This window comes from Asparagus officinalis, chromosome 3, assembly GCF_001876935.1.
Source record: "Asparagus officinalis chromosome 3, Aspof.V1, whole genome shotgun sequence".
NCBI lineage: Eukaryota > Viridiplantae > Streptophyta > Magnoliopsida > Asparagales > Asparagaceae > Asparagus > Asparagus officinalis.
The window spans coordinates 24942813-24960413 of record NC_033796.1 but is presented as its reverse complement, the minus strand read 5'-3'; the positions used below and the strand labels follow the sequence as shown (position 1 = coordinate 24960413).

At 37.4% G+C, this 17601-nt stretch overlaps 1 protein-coding gene across 4 annotated transcripts in view; it reads left to right on the top strand.

The window, feature by feature from the left end:
• The window catches only part of LOC109833464 (protein TPX2-like), an 87637-nt gene that overhangs the window by 67230 nt on the left and 2806 nt on the right, over positions 1 to 17601 (top strand). For 3 of the 4 annotated variants that reach the window (XR_002245217.1, XR_002245215.1, XR_002245216.1), the window contains exons 1-5: positions 11829 to 11891; positions 11970 to 12056; positions 12140 to 12216; positions 12304 to 12382; positions 12471 to 12602. Coding sequence is in view for 1 of the 4 variants with exons in the window: in XM_020401137.1 (XP_020256726.1) it covers positions 10777 to 10872; positions 11568 to 11724; positions 11811 to 11836 (279 nt within the window). In the remaining 3 variants the exon portion in view is untranslated. Of the gene's footprint in view, positions 1 to 10776; positions 10873 to 11567; positions 11725 to 11810; positions 11892 to 11969; positions 12057 to 12139; positions 12217 to 12303; positions 12383 to 12470; positions 12603 to 17601 lie in introns of those variants that run through there. The other variant, XM_020401137.1, reaches the window with a different exon arrangement.

Here is a 17601-nt window from a genome sequence, read left to right as displayed (position 1 = left end):
GAATTCATCACTACAATACACTTGTAAATATAACAAAAATAAGTGCCAACATTTTCTGAGTTGGTTGTCGTCAGAACCCAGTTTAAACAAGAACACAACCGTGCATGCTTTCTCTCTGATCTGTTTCTATTTTTAGTTTTTTTTTACTCCACTAGTTTTTTATAGTGGAAACAGTGGCAGGCTTAATGCTGACTATTTAGGGAGATGATGATTACTTTCTTCGTGATTCTTGCTAGTATTTCCCTGTGGGTCCCTTTAACCTCCACCAACCCCTCAACCCCAGTTCAGCCTTGCCCTCCTCTTTTGAATTCAAAAACTAAGAAAAAGAGACTATACAAAGAGAGAGAGAGAGAGAGAGAGAGAGCGAGAGAGAGCGAGCTATACTTTCAAATTTTTGAAAAATACTCAAGAAGTAGAATACTATCTTATCATCATATCCACACACCCAAAGAACAAAAGTAAAAGGTGACAGAGAGAATTTTTTTATATAAAGAACTCGCTTGACTAATTAACCATTTACAATATTTTTTGCAAGCCTTTTTTATAGAGTAGAGTGGCGAACTACAAAGTCCAATACGAAGAAGAGAGAGAATCTTCGCATCTCCCAAATTCCTACAAACAGACCAAAACGCCCACTAAACTCCAAGCCTTTTTTTTTTTCTTTTTTGTTTGCTTCGAGTTTAGCACAAAAATCTCGGGAATGCGTAGATAATTAATTAGTAAATTAGGCTTGTTGTAGGATTTAAGCTAGTATTAGTACTTCTTATGGTTACAGACGACCTCCTACTTTTTACTTTAACTAATATTTTAGTAATTAATTTATTTATATACCACTAGCTAATGCAGAAATGATTTTTTTTTTAAGAGTGTCTCTGCTTACTTTGACTTTGTTTTCTTGAATTTGATAAACAAAATTGAAGCCACTCATGTTATATACATAAATTAAGTAAGTAAGAACTTAGGTAAGCTTAGCTTGAGCACAACAAACAAACAAAGATAAAATGGTCCCAAAAGAGACATTTGGTGAAAGTGTAAAGAAGTTTTTGTTTGTTTGTATGGTAGTATCTTGGTTCCATTCAAATTTAATGCCATGATATTTTCTTCCTCTCATAAACTTTAAAGAATGATAATTGTATTAAACAGGAAAGAAAGAAAGAAATCAACACGTACCCTATCTAAATCACACACAGGAGAGGAACACACGACGGTGGTGCACGCAGCGACAGAATACCGTCGTAGTGCCCTTTAATAACAGAAATGCCACACTGTAGGTGGTCCCAGAGCCACGTGGAACGTTGGGAACCAACCACATCGCCAGCAGTCGATGAACTATAGGATAGGTCTTAGGATCCGTGGCATTAAATGGCGATGTCGGCGCATGTGTGTTATGAACTCTTCAATTATTCCTCAACCTCTAATTCTAATATCCTTTATTCCTTCTTCTATAACAAAAAACAAATATTATTTTATTTGTTTCTTTTACAATTAATTATGTTATATAGTCTTTTCCCCCCCTCTTTTGTGTGGAACCCTGAGCTACAATTTGTCTATATTTCCATTCCTAAAAAAATATGTGTTAGGGGTGCATTCGGTTCGGATACGGCTCGGATATGACCATTACCATAACCATAACCACTTTCTAAAAACGGATACGGATACGGTTCGGATATTCATCGGTAAGAAAAAAACATTACCATATCTGCATTAAACGGAAACGGATATGGTTCGGATATTAGAGAGACGGATACGGTTCGGATACGGATACTAAACGGATATTTGGGAAATAGATATGACTAGGATATGACAAAAAATATATATGATTTTAATAACTCGCAAAGTAAACAAGTAAGACAAGTTACCTCATAGACTTTGTTGTTATTTTGTATGACAAACTTCAGAACACCATAGAAGGCCCTAAACAAAAAATAAAAAATATTGAATACCATAACTAAAATGTGATAATCATATGCTTATGAAGTTAAATAACAAACCTATGGGTGCTTTTATAAATGTTTCGGCAATCTCCGAGTCGTTGTGATCCGAAAGCTTAACCACATCAAGAGCATCATCATTCCCAAGAGCCATAGAATCTGCATCGGGTATATTACATTTTGCCAGCTTCAAAACTCGAAGAGATCCAGAGTTGATCAAAGCTGGAAGAATAATAAATCGGGAGTTTTGGAGAAAGGAATCTCCACCCGAGAAATCAAGATACATCTCCAGAACATTAAACTTCATTGATATGTGAATCCATTGTCGGATAGGAAAATAAAATGAAATCACAATGTTCTTGACAAAAAACACGCAATAAAGTCATAATTCGAAAAATAATAGTCACAAATCCAGAAACAACAAGTCACAAATCCATAAATAACAAGCCACAAATCCGGAAATAAAGTCACGTACAGACTTAACATGAGCAAAGTCACATACAATATATTAAAAACCCACAAGTTCTATAATATAGTTCCCTAAGCAAAAAAGCATGCAAACTAAGACAATCATATTCTTGAGAAGAAAATATAAACCAAAAGATGAGACCCATCAATGCAAGAGAAATATTAAATCTCATCATCCGAGTCAAGGACCTCCACGATGTCACCTTGAAAAAATGAAAAGAGCAATTGTCATGTTAAATATGTGAAAATTTATAAATTTCAAATCATATGCTTATGAAGTTAAATAACAAACCTATGGGTGCTTTTATAAATGTTTCGGCAATCTCCGAGTCGTTGTGATCCGAAAGCTTAACCACATCAAGAGCATCATCATTCATAATTTGCACTTTTGTAACTACAAAAAATTTATTAGAATAAAACATACAATCATTTAATGTACGATTAACCAAATATAACATAATCTATGCAAAATTTATAAATTTACCTCCTTTCTCTGCTTTAATCCAATCTTGTGTACATATCAACGCCTCTACCGTATCTGTTGTTATTCGACTTCTATAACAATGAATTGCACGCCCCCGAATGCTAAAAGCTGACTCGGAAGCCACGGTTGAAGCCGGTATACCCAAAACATCTCTTGCAACTTTTGCTAGTATAGGATACCTTCCAAGACTTGATTTCCACCAATCTAATATATCAAATTTCCTCGTTGTTTCATCTTCGCATCGGACAATACTCTCTTCCATATATAAATCCAAATCCGTCTTTGTAGGCTCTTTCTCAATAGTTTCAACAAATTGTGCAAATATAGATTTTCTTTTGTCACCAACTCTTTCTACTTCCTTTGCTTGTGAGCTTGAAACATTTTCATCATTTTTGGATTGCTTTTCATCAAGAGATGCATACTCTCTATGTAACTTTTTGATGACATCTAAAATTTCAAGTGTACACCTTTCACCATCCATGCCATAAATCTCCTTAAAGTAATATTTTATTGCAATCATTTTGTACATCGGATCAAGAAAAGTAGCCACCGCAAAAATCTTATTGCACATGCTCCAATATTTATCAAATTTTCTTTTCATTGCAAAAGCCATTGCCACAATTGTATCATCATTACTTTTCAACCATTCCATTAGAAGCAATTGAATTTCACAAAATTCTTCAAATAAAAGAATGCAAGTAGGATACATACTACCGGAAAGGAGAATAGTTGCATCATAAAAGTGTTTCAAACATTTACTCAAAGTATCAATATAATTCCATTCTTCCTCCGATGGACAATGAATGTATTTGTCGTCGCTAAGTTCAAATCTATTAAAGGCAACTTTGTACTTTAAAGCATTCATCAACATTAAATAAGTAGAATTCCATCTTGTGCAACAATCAAGTGCTAAGCATTTTTCTCCAACCACATTCACTTGCTTTGCAACATGATAAAAATTCTCTTCCATCTTCGGTGAACATGTAACATATTTAACACTAAGCCTTACTTTTTCAATAGCTTTAGTGATAATTTTAAGCCCCTCTTGAACAATAAGATTTATAATATGTGCTCCACATCTCACATGAAAAAAGATTCCGCCACAAGGTAGATACTTTTTAAGACGTTCTTTCCCAATTTTAACGGCAACATCATTAGCTTTATCATTATCTACCGTAATTGACAAAACTTTATTATCAACTTTCCAATCAAGTAAACGAGTGATTAAAACATTGCATATATCCTTCCCCGTGGAGTTATGGACTTTAATGAAACCAATAATACGTTTTTGAAGTTTCCAAGATTCATCAACATAGTGAGCGGTAATGCACAAATATGCCAAATTTTGTGAAGATGATGTCCATTTATCCATTGTCAAGCTCAACCTTATGGAAGATGTGGCAAACAAATCAAATAAAGATTTTTTATATTCACCATAAATACATAACTTTGTGATTTGTGCACGACTTGGAACCTTGTGATTTGGACGAAGAGATTGCACATATTGTAGAAAGAAGTCATGTGTGACCAAGTTAAAAGGATACTCATGGACGATGATAGCTTTTGCAAGTAAAGTTTGACTCTTCTCATTGTCAAAATGATAATTACTAAGTGCACAAGTCCCATCTTCATTTTTTATAGTAGCTTGAATCAATTGTTGACTAATACCGGGTCTCTTCTTTTTGGGGCACTTCATAATGTGATTTCTAAGGTGTGTAGTCCCTCTTGAACTACGTCCATCACATTCAAACAAGCAATGTTTACATTTCGCTCTCTTGATTTTTATTTCAACTTCTTTCCCATCGACAATTTTCTTTTCAACTCTATCAATTTTCTCAAAGTCTAACCATACGTTAGAAGTTAATTTTTTCCCCTTTTTCTCAGCTTTTTCCTCTGTTTTATTAGAAGACTCTGCTATTGCGGGTTCAGTGGCCGGTTCAACTGTGGGTTCTTCGTTAGAAGCTTGAACTGATGGATTAGACGACATGATTCTAATACCTATTCATTGAAATTTATGAACTTAATCAAACAAAAAATAATAATGATGCAATTTACAACAAATGCTTGAACTGTGGGTTTTTCAAATCACTCAACAAATGCTAGAAATTAGGGCACAAAAAAATTAGGGCTTAGGGTTTTGAATTATACCAAATTGAGGGTGAAGGCGAAGGGTTCTGTAACTTCTGTTACTGTAGGCTTTGAACGACGGAAGGGATGCGGAGCTCGACGTGGAGGAGGAGCGGAGCTGGTTGCTGGTTGCGGAGATCGGAGGTGGAGCTAGATGCGAAAGAGGACGCGGAGCTGGTTGCGGAGCTGGTTGCGAAGCTCGGAGGCGGAGCTCGATGCGGAGGAGGACGTGGAGCTGGTTGCGGAGATCGGAGGCGGAGCTAGATGCGGAAGAGGACGCGGAGCTGGTTGCGAAGCTCGGAGGCGGAGCTCGATGCGGAGGAGGACGTGGAGCTGGTTGCGGAGCTCGGAGGCGGAGCTAGATGCGGAAGAGGACGCGGAGCTGGTTGCGAAGCTCGGAGGCGGAGCTCGATGCGGAGGAGGACGTGGAGCTGGCAGATAGGGTTTGGGAATTTTTTTTTTTTTTTGAGTTTTAAACGGGTCGGGTTGTGGATTTTGAGTTTGACCCAACCCAATATATGTTATAATTTATATATATATATATATAGCACATTTCAAATATCCGGATATCCGGACCGTATCCGCAATTTCGACCCGATAACCGTATCCGAACCATATCCGGATAAAAAATCTAAACCGTAACCGTATCCGAAACCATATCCGACCGGTTTCAATTTTTCCTTACCATATCCGCTTTCTAAACGGATACGGTTGCGGTCGGTCCGGATAAATCCGGACCAGTTTGCACCCCTATGTGTTACACTCCACTTGTTTGAGAAATAAATAATTTCATGGATAAAGCATTAAAAAAACCATTCTAGCAAAATAGCATGCTTGAGTATTTAATCTTCTTAATTCTAGCAAAATAACATACGTTTTATACACACACACGCGCGTTAGGATTTAGAAGAATGTTACCTACAATATGTTTTATATATATATATATTTGTGCCAATATGGCATTCACCTATTTAATTAAATTAATTTAAAACGATAATTAACTAATTATAAAAATTCCAAGCAGCCAGTCCAGTTTTTGTGAAAAGCTTTACGAAATGAATTAAGATCATAATCAAATGGAATTCTAATTTGATCTGTAACTTTAAGGGTAATTATTATGACACCGCCTTTGGCTTGGACAGTTTATTATGAAACAATATTATTTTTCCCTATTATACAAAACACCTTGCTGTTATAAAAACTATTAAAATCTATTTATATTCCAAATGTGCCCTTCTCTCTTCTTCTTCTTCTTCTTCTTCTTCTCTTTAACATATTTTTTCTTTAATGCACGGCGCATACTAGAAACAGAAAATTACACTAAATAGAGGCTCTAATTAAAAGGTTGAAGAGATTACACTAAGGGGCTGTTTAGTTCGTTTCCTAGATATAGGAAAATACATTTCCATGTACAAAAACACAAGTTTTGAGTTTTTCAAACTTTTCCAAGAAATAAATTGTTTCGCTTTGGTTCGCAAAAAAAAATGGTGTGAAACCAATGTATTTATTTTTCTTGTGTTTGGTTCGCAAGAAAAAAAGGGAAAACTTTTGTTTATATGGCAAAAAGCTGACGTGGCTGCAGTTTTCGTCGATTTCACGCGTGATAAATTCAAAGTGTAGCGTGATAACCTGTAAGTGTAGCGTGGTAGACTGTAAGTGTAGCGTGATAAACTGAAATTATAGCGTGGTAGACTGTAAGTGTAGCTTGGTAGACTGTAAGTGTAGCATGGTAGACTGTACAGGATAACACGCTACACTTACAGGATAACCCGCTACGATTTCACGAGGTTGAGGAAGGAATTGGGGGAGAGAAAAAAATCTGATGTGGCGGCGATTTTCACCGAGCTTTCCTTCTTCAACCCTAGCGTGTTGGATTTAATCTAATAAATCTATTTGTGGGCACATATGATTAATCAATATGTATTGCTATCTTTCAGGATAACCCACTAAAGTGATCAATTAAGTTGGGTTAATTTGGTATTTAAATAAGTCATGCCCGCTACACTTACAGCATAACACGCTACACTTACAGTCTAACACGCTACACTTACAGGATAACACGCTACACTTACAGGATAACACGCTACACTTACAGGATAACCCGCTACACTTACAGCATAACACACTTCACTTACAGGATAACACGCTATACTTACAGCATAACCCGCTACACTTACAGGATAACACGCTACACTTACAGGATAACACGCTACACTTACTACACCCCCATCTAGCTAGAGAAATTCGGATTTAGAGAAACCCTAAGGTTAGAAGATCCAAAACTCATCTTTTGCTTTTTCGATTTAGAGAAATTCGGGTGAACAGTAACTGAAAAATCACCGGTTTTTTGGAATTTTTTGGATTTTTTTCTTCGATTTTTCCTTCAATTTTTTGGGATCTGGAACAAGAAATCATCTTTTGCTTTTTCGATTCTGGATCTGATTTTGAAAATAAAAATCGAGGAATTTTTTGGGTTTGGCGGCGGCGGTTTCAGTTTGAAACCTTAAAGGGTTCATGGCGAAAATTAAGGAAGTGGTTACCTCAAACGAACCTCGCGTTCGTTCTCAAACTTAACCGAACTTCGCGTTCAGTTCTCAGTTGAGCATCGCGCTCAAGTTTAACGAACCTCGCGTTCGTTCTTAAGGTGAGCCTCGCGCTCAGAATTAAGTAGACTTTAAGTGTAGCGGGTTAGACTTTAAGTGTAGCGGGTTAGACTGTAAGTGTAGCGTGTTATGCTATAAGTGTAGCGGGTTAGATCGTAAGTGTAGCGTGTTATGTTGTAAGTGTAGCGGGTTAGACTGTAAGTGTAGCGGGTTATCCTGTAAGTATAGCGTGTTATGCTGTAAGTGTAGCGAGTTATCCTGTAAGTGTAGCGTGTTATCCTGTAAGTGTAGCGTGTTATGCTGTAAGTGTAGCGTGTTATCTCTTAAGGTGAGCCTCGCGCTCAGAATTAAGGTGAGCCTCGCGCTCAAGTTTAACGAACCTCGCGTTCGTTCTTAAGGTGAGCCTCGCACTCAGAATTAAGGTGAGCCTCGCACTCAAGTTTAACGAACCTCGCGTTCGTACTTCAGATGAACCTCGCGTTCGTACTTCAGACGAACCTCGCGTTCGAACTTCAGACGAACCTCGCGTTCGTGTAGCGTGTTATCCTGTAAGTGTAGCGTGTTATGCTGTAAGTGTAGCGGGTTATCCTGTAAGTGTAGCGGGTTATGCTGTAAGTGTAGCGTGTTAGACTGTAAGTGTAGCGGGTTATGCTGTAAGTGTAGCGTGTTATCCTGTAAGTGTAGCGTGTTATCCTGTAAGTGTAGCGTGTTATGTTGTAAGTGTAGCGGGTTAGACTGTAAGTGTAGCGGTCCTGTAAGTGTAGCGTGTTATCCTGTAAGTGTAGCGTGTTATGCTGTAAGTGTAGCGTGTTATCCTGTACTCGCGTTCGTACTTCAGACGAACCTCGCGTTCGTACTTCAGACGAACCTCGCGTTCGTACTTCAGTCGAACCTCGCATTCATTTTTTAAATGAACCTCGCGTTCGTTCCCAAGTTGAACCTCGCGTTCTTTTATCAAACGAACCTCGTGTTCGTTCATTTTGTAGCGTGTTATGCTGTAAGTGTAGCGTGTTATCCTGTAAGTGTAGCGTGTTATCCTGTAAGTGTAGTGTGTTATGCTGTAAGTGTAGCGTGTTATCTTGTAAGTGTAGCGTGTTAGACTATAAGTGTAGCGTGTTAGACTGTAAGTGTAGCGTGTTATGCTGTAAGTGTAGCGGGTTATCCTGTAAGTGTAGCGGGTTAGACCGTAAGTGTAGCAGGTTAGACCGTAAGTGTAGCGTGTTATGCTGTAAGTGTAGCGTGTTATGCTGTAAGTGTAGCGTGTTAGACTGTAAGTGTAGCGTGTTATCCTGTAAGTGTAGCGGGTTATGCTGTAAGTATAGCGTGTTATCCTGTAAGTGAAGTGTGTTATGCTGTAAGTGTAGCGGGTTATCCTGTAAGTGTAGCGGGTTATCCTGTAAGTGTAGCGGGTTATCCTGTAAGTGTAGCGGGTTATCCTGTAAGTGTAGCGGGTTATCCTGTAAGTGTAGCGGGTTATCCTATAAGTGTAGCGGGTTAGACTGTAAGTGTAGCGGGTTATCCTGTAAGTGTAGCGGGTTATCCTGTAAGTGTAGCGTGTTATCCTGTACAGTCTACCATGCTACACTTACAGTCTACCACGCTACACTTACAGTCTACAACGCTACAATTTCAGTCTATCACGCTACACTTACAGTCTACCATGCTACACTTACAGGTTATCACACTACACTTTGAATTTATCACGCTACACTTACAATCAAAGAGATCTGCAGTTTATCACACTTGGTTGCACTCACAAAATTGCACAAGAACAAAATAACACTCATAAAATTACATAAAATTCCACAAAATAGCACTCACAAAATTGCACAAAATTCCAGTCTTACAAACTCCAAAATTGCACAAACAATAACGATATTGCACTAACAACACTTTCATTATCTACTTTCAAAAACTTACAATCTGAAACAATATGTTACAAATCAAACTCCAAAATTACACAAATCTTCAAAATATACTTAGCATAACTAATCATATATTCAAGGCAAGCTCTAGACTTTTTAAAATGTTACAAATATTCACAAAAAACATAGCATAACTGATCATATATTCAAGGCAAGCTCCAGGCTTTCAAAAATGTTACAAATCTTCAAAATGTACATAATATAACTGATATTATATTCAAGGCAAGCTCCAGACTTTACAAAATGTTACAAATCTTCAAAATTGCACAAATCTTCAAAATGTACATATAGCATAACTGACTCCATTAACTCTACCCAGCAATTTCTCTTTCACAATCTTCAAAGCAAGCTCCATACTCTCCAACTCTTTATAAGCAAAATTTACAGGTACAAAATTCCAGATTCTCCAGATTTCACACCTCTTGCTTTGCAAATCTATTGTGTACAAATTAGATTTAGTTCAACAGAAACGATACATTCATAAATTGATAAAACCAATTCTATAATTAGATTTAGTTCAACAAAAAGGGATAGCACAAAAGAACATCAATGAACTAACCCTAACCCCCCAACCCCGACCCCGACCCTAACCCTAATCGAGTATATAGAAATGAGATTTCACACGAAATCACTCCTCCTCGTCATCGAAAGAGATCCCGAAGCCAAAATCATCAAGCATCTTGTTGATCGTTGAAGAATTGTAGTGTCTCGTTGGAGAGGGTGGAGGTGTGTCCGGCTGCCTCGAGATCCGTCGTGGGCCTTTTCAAGACATCAAGCACTAAAATCATGGGCCTTTCTTCCTTTCTTCTTCGATTTCTTGGAGGGGGCATGAGAGGTGGGATCTGAGGAGGAAGACAAAGCCTTGAGGCTTGAGGAAGGAGGAAGACGAAGACCTGAGGAAGAAGGAAAATGAGGAGAGAGAGAGGAGGTCTGGTTTAAGTGGGGGTATTGAAGGGTATTTTAGGGTTTTTATCATGTTTGGGTATGAATACCAGTGTTGTATATACAGTATTTTAGAAATTGGGTTTAAAGGCAAAAACAAAAAGAAACTTGGGTTTAAGAATACAAAGAATAGTTATTGGGCTTAGAGGTAAAGATGAGTAAACAAATGGGTTTAGAAATAAAAAACCCTTGTTTATATCATATCCAGGTGAATTATAATAGAAAGATGTACCGTATCTGCAGTATTTTAGTAGGGTAGAAGCATTCTTATAGATCAGTAATATCTTTTGGAACAGGAGCAAGCAGCATACATATCGACTGCAGAAATGATTAAGAAGTTCCAATCAAGTACCAGAGACATAGAGCTCTCACAAAATAAAGCAGCTTCACATGTAAGTCACAGGTTCTCTTTTAATTAAAGCAGTTATGTGTGACTGGATATTGGGAGATTTTTTTTTCATTCTCATTTTCTTTTACAGTGAAGAATCAGTTTTCCTTGTCACTTAACACAAATTATGGATATGAACTTCTTAGCTCTGAAACAATAAATGTCACAAAAGGAATAGGTCCCTGTCTTTGTTATTGAATTGAAACACATACGTGTTAGCTTCTTTTGTAAGTTAAGGTGAATAATATGGAAGAAAATTTCCTCTCACTAGGCTTCCTTGATCTCGCTACACAAGTCATCAGTATCATTATCTCATCGTCTATTAGATAATCTGTACAAAGATAACCCTAAGGCCAGCTACTTGTGGATTCAAGTGCTCAACCAGATGCAATAATATAGGAATAATGGTGCTTGTTCTTTTTTTTTTTCCTTTTTTTTCTCTGTCATGGTTGACATTGTTTTCTGGAGAGACAGTCAATCCGGTTGCCTTGAGGATTTTGTGAGTAGTACAGACTGAATAACACATTCCCGCAAAAATGTAATAATTTGTCAGCTACATCTGAATCAAATTTCATTATTATGGTGGACTGCAGACAGCATAACAAGTCTTCATCAAGGATTCCAAACTAGTAACTTTGCAACCAGTGATTCTGATATAATCATGACAAGCTTTTTGCTCTATCCCTTATTCGTTTGCAGGAGAGTAGAACTTCAATGATGCAAATGAGGCCTAGACTTAAACTGACAAGGCCAAAGGAACCCGAGTTTCAGACAGCAGCACGAGTTCGTGCAGTGAGGATAAAGAGCTCTGCAGAGCTCGAGGAAGAGATGTTGGCGAAGATTCCCAAGTTTAGAGGTCGGGCATTAAACAAAAAAGTTTGTTCTGCTTTTTCTCTCTCTATGTTTTTGTACTTTAGGAGATGTTGAGTCATGTTCTTGAAGTTTATAATCCCTCTATAGATACTTGAGGCACCTACACTTCCTTCTCTGCCCAGAAGTTCTCCAAAGCCACCTGAATTTAAGGTAACAAACATATTTTTGATTGATGGCCAATTTTTTTTTAAAAAAAATAGGCTTATTCACTCATCTCAAAATGAACAGGAATTCCATCTAAAAACTACGGAGAGGGCATACCAACACATGGAAACATCATCTGTAGTCTCCTCAGTAGATGCTACTTAAGATCAGGTGAAATCATTGATGATATGAACTTTATCTCTAGTAGATTATTTATTTCTATATGAAAATGTACTCTCCTTTGCGTGGAACAGAATCACAATTTGCAATGTAGATTAACTGAACCAAGACCTCCTCAGCTTGAAACCTCATTACGAGCACGACCTCTAAAGTATGCTATGACCATCCTATGTTTAATACAAAATTGCGCTCCTTAATATTTGCTAGGTATATTATTGACCATAATGTGTTGTCACAGGATTAAAAGTTTCCAGGAACTAGAAATAGAGGAGCTCGAAAAGCTTCCTAAGTTCAAGGCTAGGCCATTAAATAAGAAGGTGTTTCTTTTTGTCACATTGCGTAGCACTTATTGCATCGGTTTCGTCATTCATCATTGCTTATTTTGTTTGCACATAACTTCTACAGATTCTTGAGAGCAAAGGAGACCTTGGATTGTTTTGCAATAAAAAAGCTCAAATAACAACCCCTCAGGAGTTCCATTTTGCCACAGATGAGAGGCTTGGTCCTCCATTGGCAGTTATGGAAATGTTTGATTAGGTAAAAGTTGAAAACTTCTCTTCTTTGAGACAAAATACATTATGCTCTTGTTAACTTCTTTTCTTTTTTAGCTTTCACTTCATTCTGAATCATCTTGTCGACACGAGCATCAAGATATCCCAAGAATTTGTTGGAAATTAATTTTTTAATCTAAAGGGTTAACTTTTGAAAAGTAAAAAACTAGCATGCAGCCATTCTTGAAAGAAAATGCAAGATGACAAACGGTGCCAAATTTTTGTTGAAAAAGAAATAAAGTTGTGGACTCCACCGAAGAAAAATTTGGACGTGGGTCCCACATGCATAGCAAATAATATTATTTTATTAGTACATAGTGTTTTCCCAAACGCTATAAATAGACCCCAAATCCTTAAGGAAAATTAATTCCAAAAAACAACAATCAATATATACAGATATATATGTTGTAGAATAGTTAGTGCTCGTAGGAACAGTGCCTAGACTGAGAAGGTCTTATAGATCGAGGAGATCTTTGACTGATAGACCGAGGAGATCTTTGTCTTATAGATCGAGGTGATCTTTGCCTGGTAGATCGATGAGATCTTTGCCTGATAGATCGAGGAGATCTTTACCTTATAGATCGAGGAGAACTTGATAGTACTGGATCGGTGCACACCAGAGTACTGGACTGCTATTCCTGAAAGCAATTTAGCATTGGGATCCTTACACCGGAGTAGGCCAAATAATACTTTAAGCACAACGTTTTACAAACGCACAGCAGCTGAGTTAAAAAAATTTAAATTACTTCACTTCGGTTTTATGTTCAGTTTTTGCTGTTATATATCTGCATTATTCTAGATTTAACCACAGATGCCAACAATCTTAAAACATTATTTTGATCTACCATGGATCCTGCGAGGACTCTTGGAGTGGACTATCTTAAGTTAGAGAACTTTGACGGTTCCAACTTCAACGCATGGCGTTGGAAAGTAATCTTCGGGATGCAACTCCTAAAAATATACTATATGGTTTCTAAGGAGAAACCTGACTCTGAAGAAGATTCTGAATTTGAAGCCTCTTGGGCTAGAGATGATCACTTATACAGGAGTTATCTTCTTAACTGTCTGGCCAATCATTTGGCAGATGCTTACACCAACAAGTCTTCTGCAAAGAAAATCTGGAATGTTCTGGAGGATCAGTACAAGGATGATGAGAAGCTGTCCAAATCTCACCTCATTGATAAGTTTCTGGACTTAAAGTTTGAAGATGACACTTAGGTTTTGCCTCAAGTTAAAGAGCTTGAAAAACTTGTTATGAAGCTGAAGGATGAAAAGATCAGTCTTTGTCAAACATTCATCTTTGGTACAATTTTTAACAAGCTTCCTTCATCTTGGATGTCATTCTCCACTAATATTTAAAGAAAAAAAAGACAGGTGACTCTGTCTGATTTGAAGAGGTTCATTCAGATCGAGGACGAGACTCGGACTCGCACGAAGACTGAGCTCCTTGCTAAGCAGAAGGCATCTACTAACATGGTGACTACTAACTTTGAAAAGGATAATAATTTATCTTTCAACAAGAAGTAGAAGTTATTTAACAAAAAAAAGAACCAGAATCCAAAAAACCTGAACATTCAGAAGAAGGAGTTCAAGAAGAGTGGCAAATGCTTCAATTGTGGGAAACAATAATATTTTGCCAAGGACTGCAAAGCACCAAAGAAAGAAACTACACACAATGTCAATCAAGTTGATGATTGTGTGGCTATGCTCTTCTAGGTAATGACTCCTAACAAAATCTCTGGTGGTGGTTAGATACAGGTACTACTTGTCATGTCTGCTCCAACAGAGATCTATTCTCTTCTTATGTTGTTGCCAAAGAGAACGTATCAATGGCTGATCGTTCTGTGGTTCCTGTTTTTAGAACTAGGACTGTGGTGCTAACTCTCTCTTCAGGGAAGACTCTCACATTAAAGGATATAAAACATGTTCCCTCAATTGTAAAAAACTTAGTCTCTGGAAGCCTACTATGTGATACAAGTATGAGGCTGGATTTCCAAGGAGGTAAGGTTGTATTATCTTTTAAGAAAATATATTTTGACAATACATATCATACTGATGGCATTTATAAGATCAGTACTATTACACCTAACTTGGTTATAAATAAAGTATCCTATTCTGCTTACTCCACTGTATTATGGTAAAATAGGCTAGGACATGTAAATTATAGAAAACTATCTAGCATGGAGAAGTAAGGATTACTTCCAAAATATGGGGGTAACAAACCTAAAAAGTGTGAAGTTTGCGCGCAAGTAAAGCTGACGAGGAAGTCATTTTCAAGTATCATGAGGATCACCAACCTATTGGATCTGATTCATTCATATACTTGTGACTTCAAGAGCTTCGTCATTCATGGCGACAAGAAGTACTTCATCATATTCATTGACGACCATTCTCGTTTCTGTCATGTTTACCTGTTAAAATCTAAAGATGAAGCCTTCAGCAAGTTTGTCGAGTTTCGAACTCGAGTGGAAAAGCAGCTTAGACTGTAGGTGAAAAAACTCATGAGCGACATAGGAGGAGAGTACTGATCTAAGGAGTCAGAAGCATACTTCAAGGAGCATGGAATCATTACTGAAACTACTATTCCGTATTCTCCGCAATCTAATGGGATTGTAGAAAGAAAGAATCACACATTGACCGAGATGGTGAATTCGATGCTAATCACATCTGGTCTTCCTACCTGCTAGGAGAGAGGCTTTGCTGATGACAAACTGGATTCTAAACAGAGTACCATACTTCAAAACTGATAGTGCTCCTCATCAGTTATGGTTGGGATATCCAGATCCTTTGGATAATCTCAAAATGTGAGGGTATCTCGTATACGTTCGAATTCCAGATATCAGAAGGCCTAAGCTCGGGCCAAAGGCAAACAAATATGTGTTTCTTAGCTTTGCTGGAGATAGCAATGCGTGTAGGTTCCTAGACCTTGGAACCAACTCCATCGTTGAAGCTCGGGATGCATAATTCTTTGAGGATAAGTTTATCAAAGATAAATGCTTATTTACTGCTCAAAGATATAACAGAGGATGTTAGTATGTCAGATATACAAGAGGAGCTAGGTTCGTGAGAAACTGAAAGTGTTAATAATGACGGAGTTATCGAACCATCTTCCAAACGTATCAGGAGATATAAAGATTTTGGAGATGACTTCATTACCTATAATGTGGAAAGAGATCCACAGATTTTCAAGAAGCAATGCAATCAACAAACATTCTTCTGTGGAAAGAAGTTATAGATGATGAGATGGATTTATTGATCCAAAATCATACTTGGGAGCTGGTGGATGTACCTAAAAGTGTAAGGCCTATTAGTTACAAGTGGATCTTCAAGAAGAAGCTTCGTCCTGATGGTACTGTTAGAAAGTACAAAGCAATACTAGTGGCGAAAGGATTCTCTCAGAAAGAAGGTATAAATTTTGTTAATATCTATGCACCAGTTTGTAAGATCACTACCATCAGAGTGATTATCACATGGGCGGCGATTAAAAGGTTCGTCATACATCAGATAGATGTAAAGATTGCCTTTCTCAATGGAGATCTTACAGAAGAGATCTACATGGAGAAACCAAAAGGACTTGATGCTCCAGCTGATAAGGTTTATAAACTTGTTAAGTCTTTATATAGACTTAAGTAGGCACCAAAACTTTAGCATGAGAAGTTCGATGGGGTTGTTCGCAACAATGGGTATCAAGTCAGTGAATCTGACAAGTGCCTATACATCAAGGTCGCTAAAGGAAAGGTGGTAGTCATTTGCCTCTATGTGAATGATATGCTCATCATTAGGAGTGATTTGAAGATAGTAATATATCTACCAAGAAATTTTTTCAGTACAGTTCAGCATGAAGGACCTTGGAACTACGGACGTGATTCTCATAATCAAAATCATATACTCTGAAGAGGGTATTGGATTGTCTCAATCTCATTATGTCAAGAGCATGCTAAAGAAGTATGGCTACAATGACTTGTCAGAACTATCAATGACATACGATTACAACAAGAAGCTTTGACCAAATACTGAAAGACCAGTAGAGTAGCTGAGGTATTCAAAGATCATTGGGAGTCTCATGTACGCGATGAGCTACACAAGGTTAGACATTGCATTCGCTGTAGGAATGCTTAGTAGGTTCACAAGTAATCCTGGAAAGTTTTATTGGGATGTTGTCCAGAGATTTATGAGATATTTGAAAGGAACTACAGATATGGGCCTATTCTACACTGGATATCTGGCTGTAATCAAAGGCTATTTAGATGCGAGCTGGTGCTCAGAACCAGATGAGTGTAGATCTACTAGAGGATTTGTCTTCACTATGGGTGGAGCTGCCGTCTCGTGGAAGTCTAAGAAGCAGACTATGATTGTATAGTCATCGATGGAATCTGAGTTTTTCGCACTCTATGATGCAGGAGATGAAGCTGAATGGCTTAGTTGTTTTCTCCGAGACCTTTCATTGATAGAATTGTAAGGCATAATTACTATCTATTATGATAATCATGTGGCGAGTGCACTGACAGCTAACTCGATGTTCAATGGAAATAAGCGGACCATTTGTCTGAAGCATGGCTATTTGAGAGAGCTCATTTGTCAATGAGTCATATCTGTGATTGACGTCCGGTCTTCAGAGAATGTTGTTGATCCTTTGACTAAAGATCTAAAAAAAGACATAGTCGAAAGGACGTCTGTTGGAATAGATCTCAAAGTTTTGTAAGTCTTACAAATACTTACCATTTTATATTAAGTTTTTAGTTCAAAGCTTATACTACTAATGATAAGATATTTGGTTCAAAAGTCAAGTAAGATTTATAAAGTTTGGTGAGTCTTATAAATACTTACTAATTACATCTAGTTATTAGTTCAAAGTTTATGCTACTAATAACAAGATAAATGGTTCAAAAGTCAAGTAAGATTTACAAGTAAATTCTAAGAGGGGTTCAAGTTTTCTTGGATTAGTCGGTATCTAAGGTAAGATTTGGGGGTTGCGTAACGCGTTC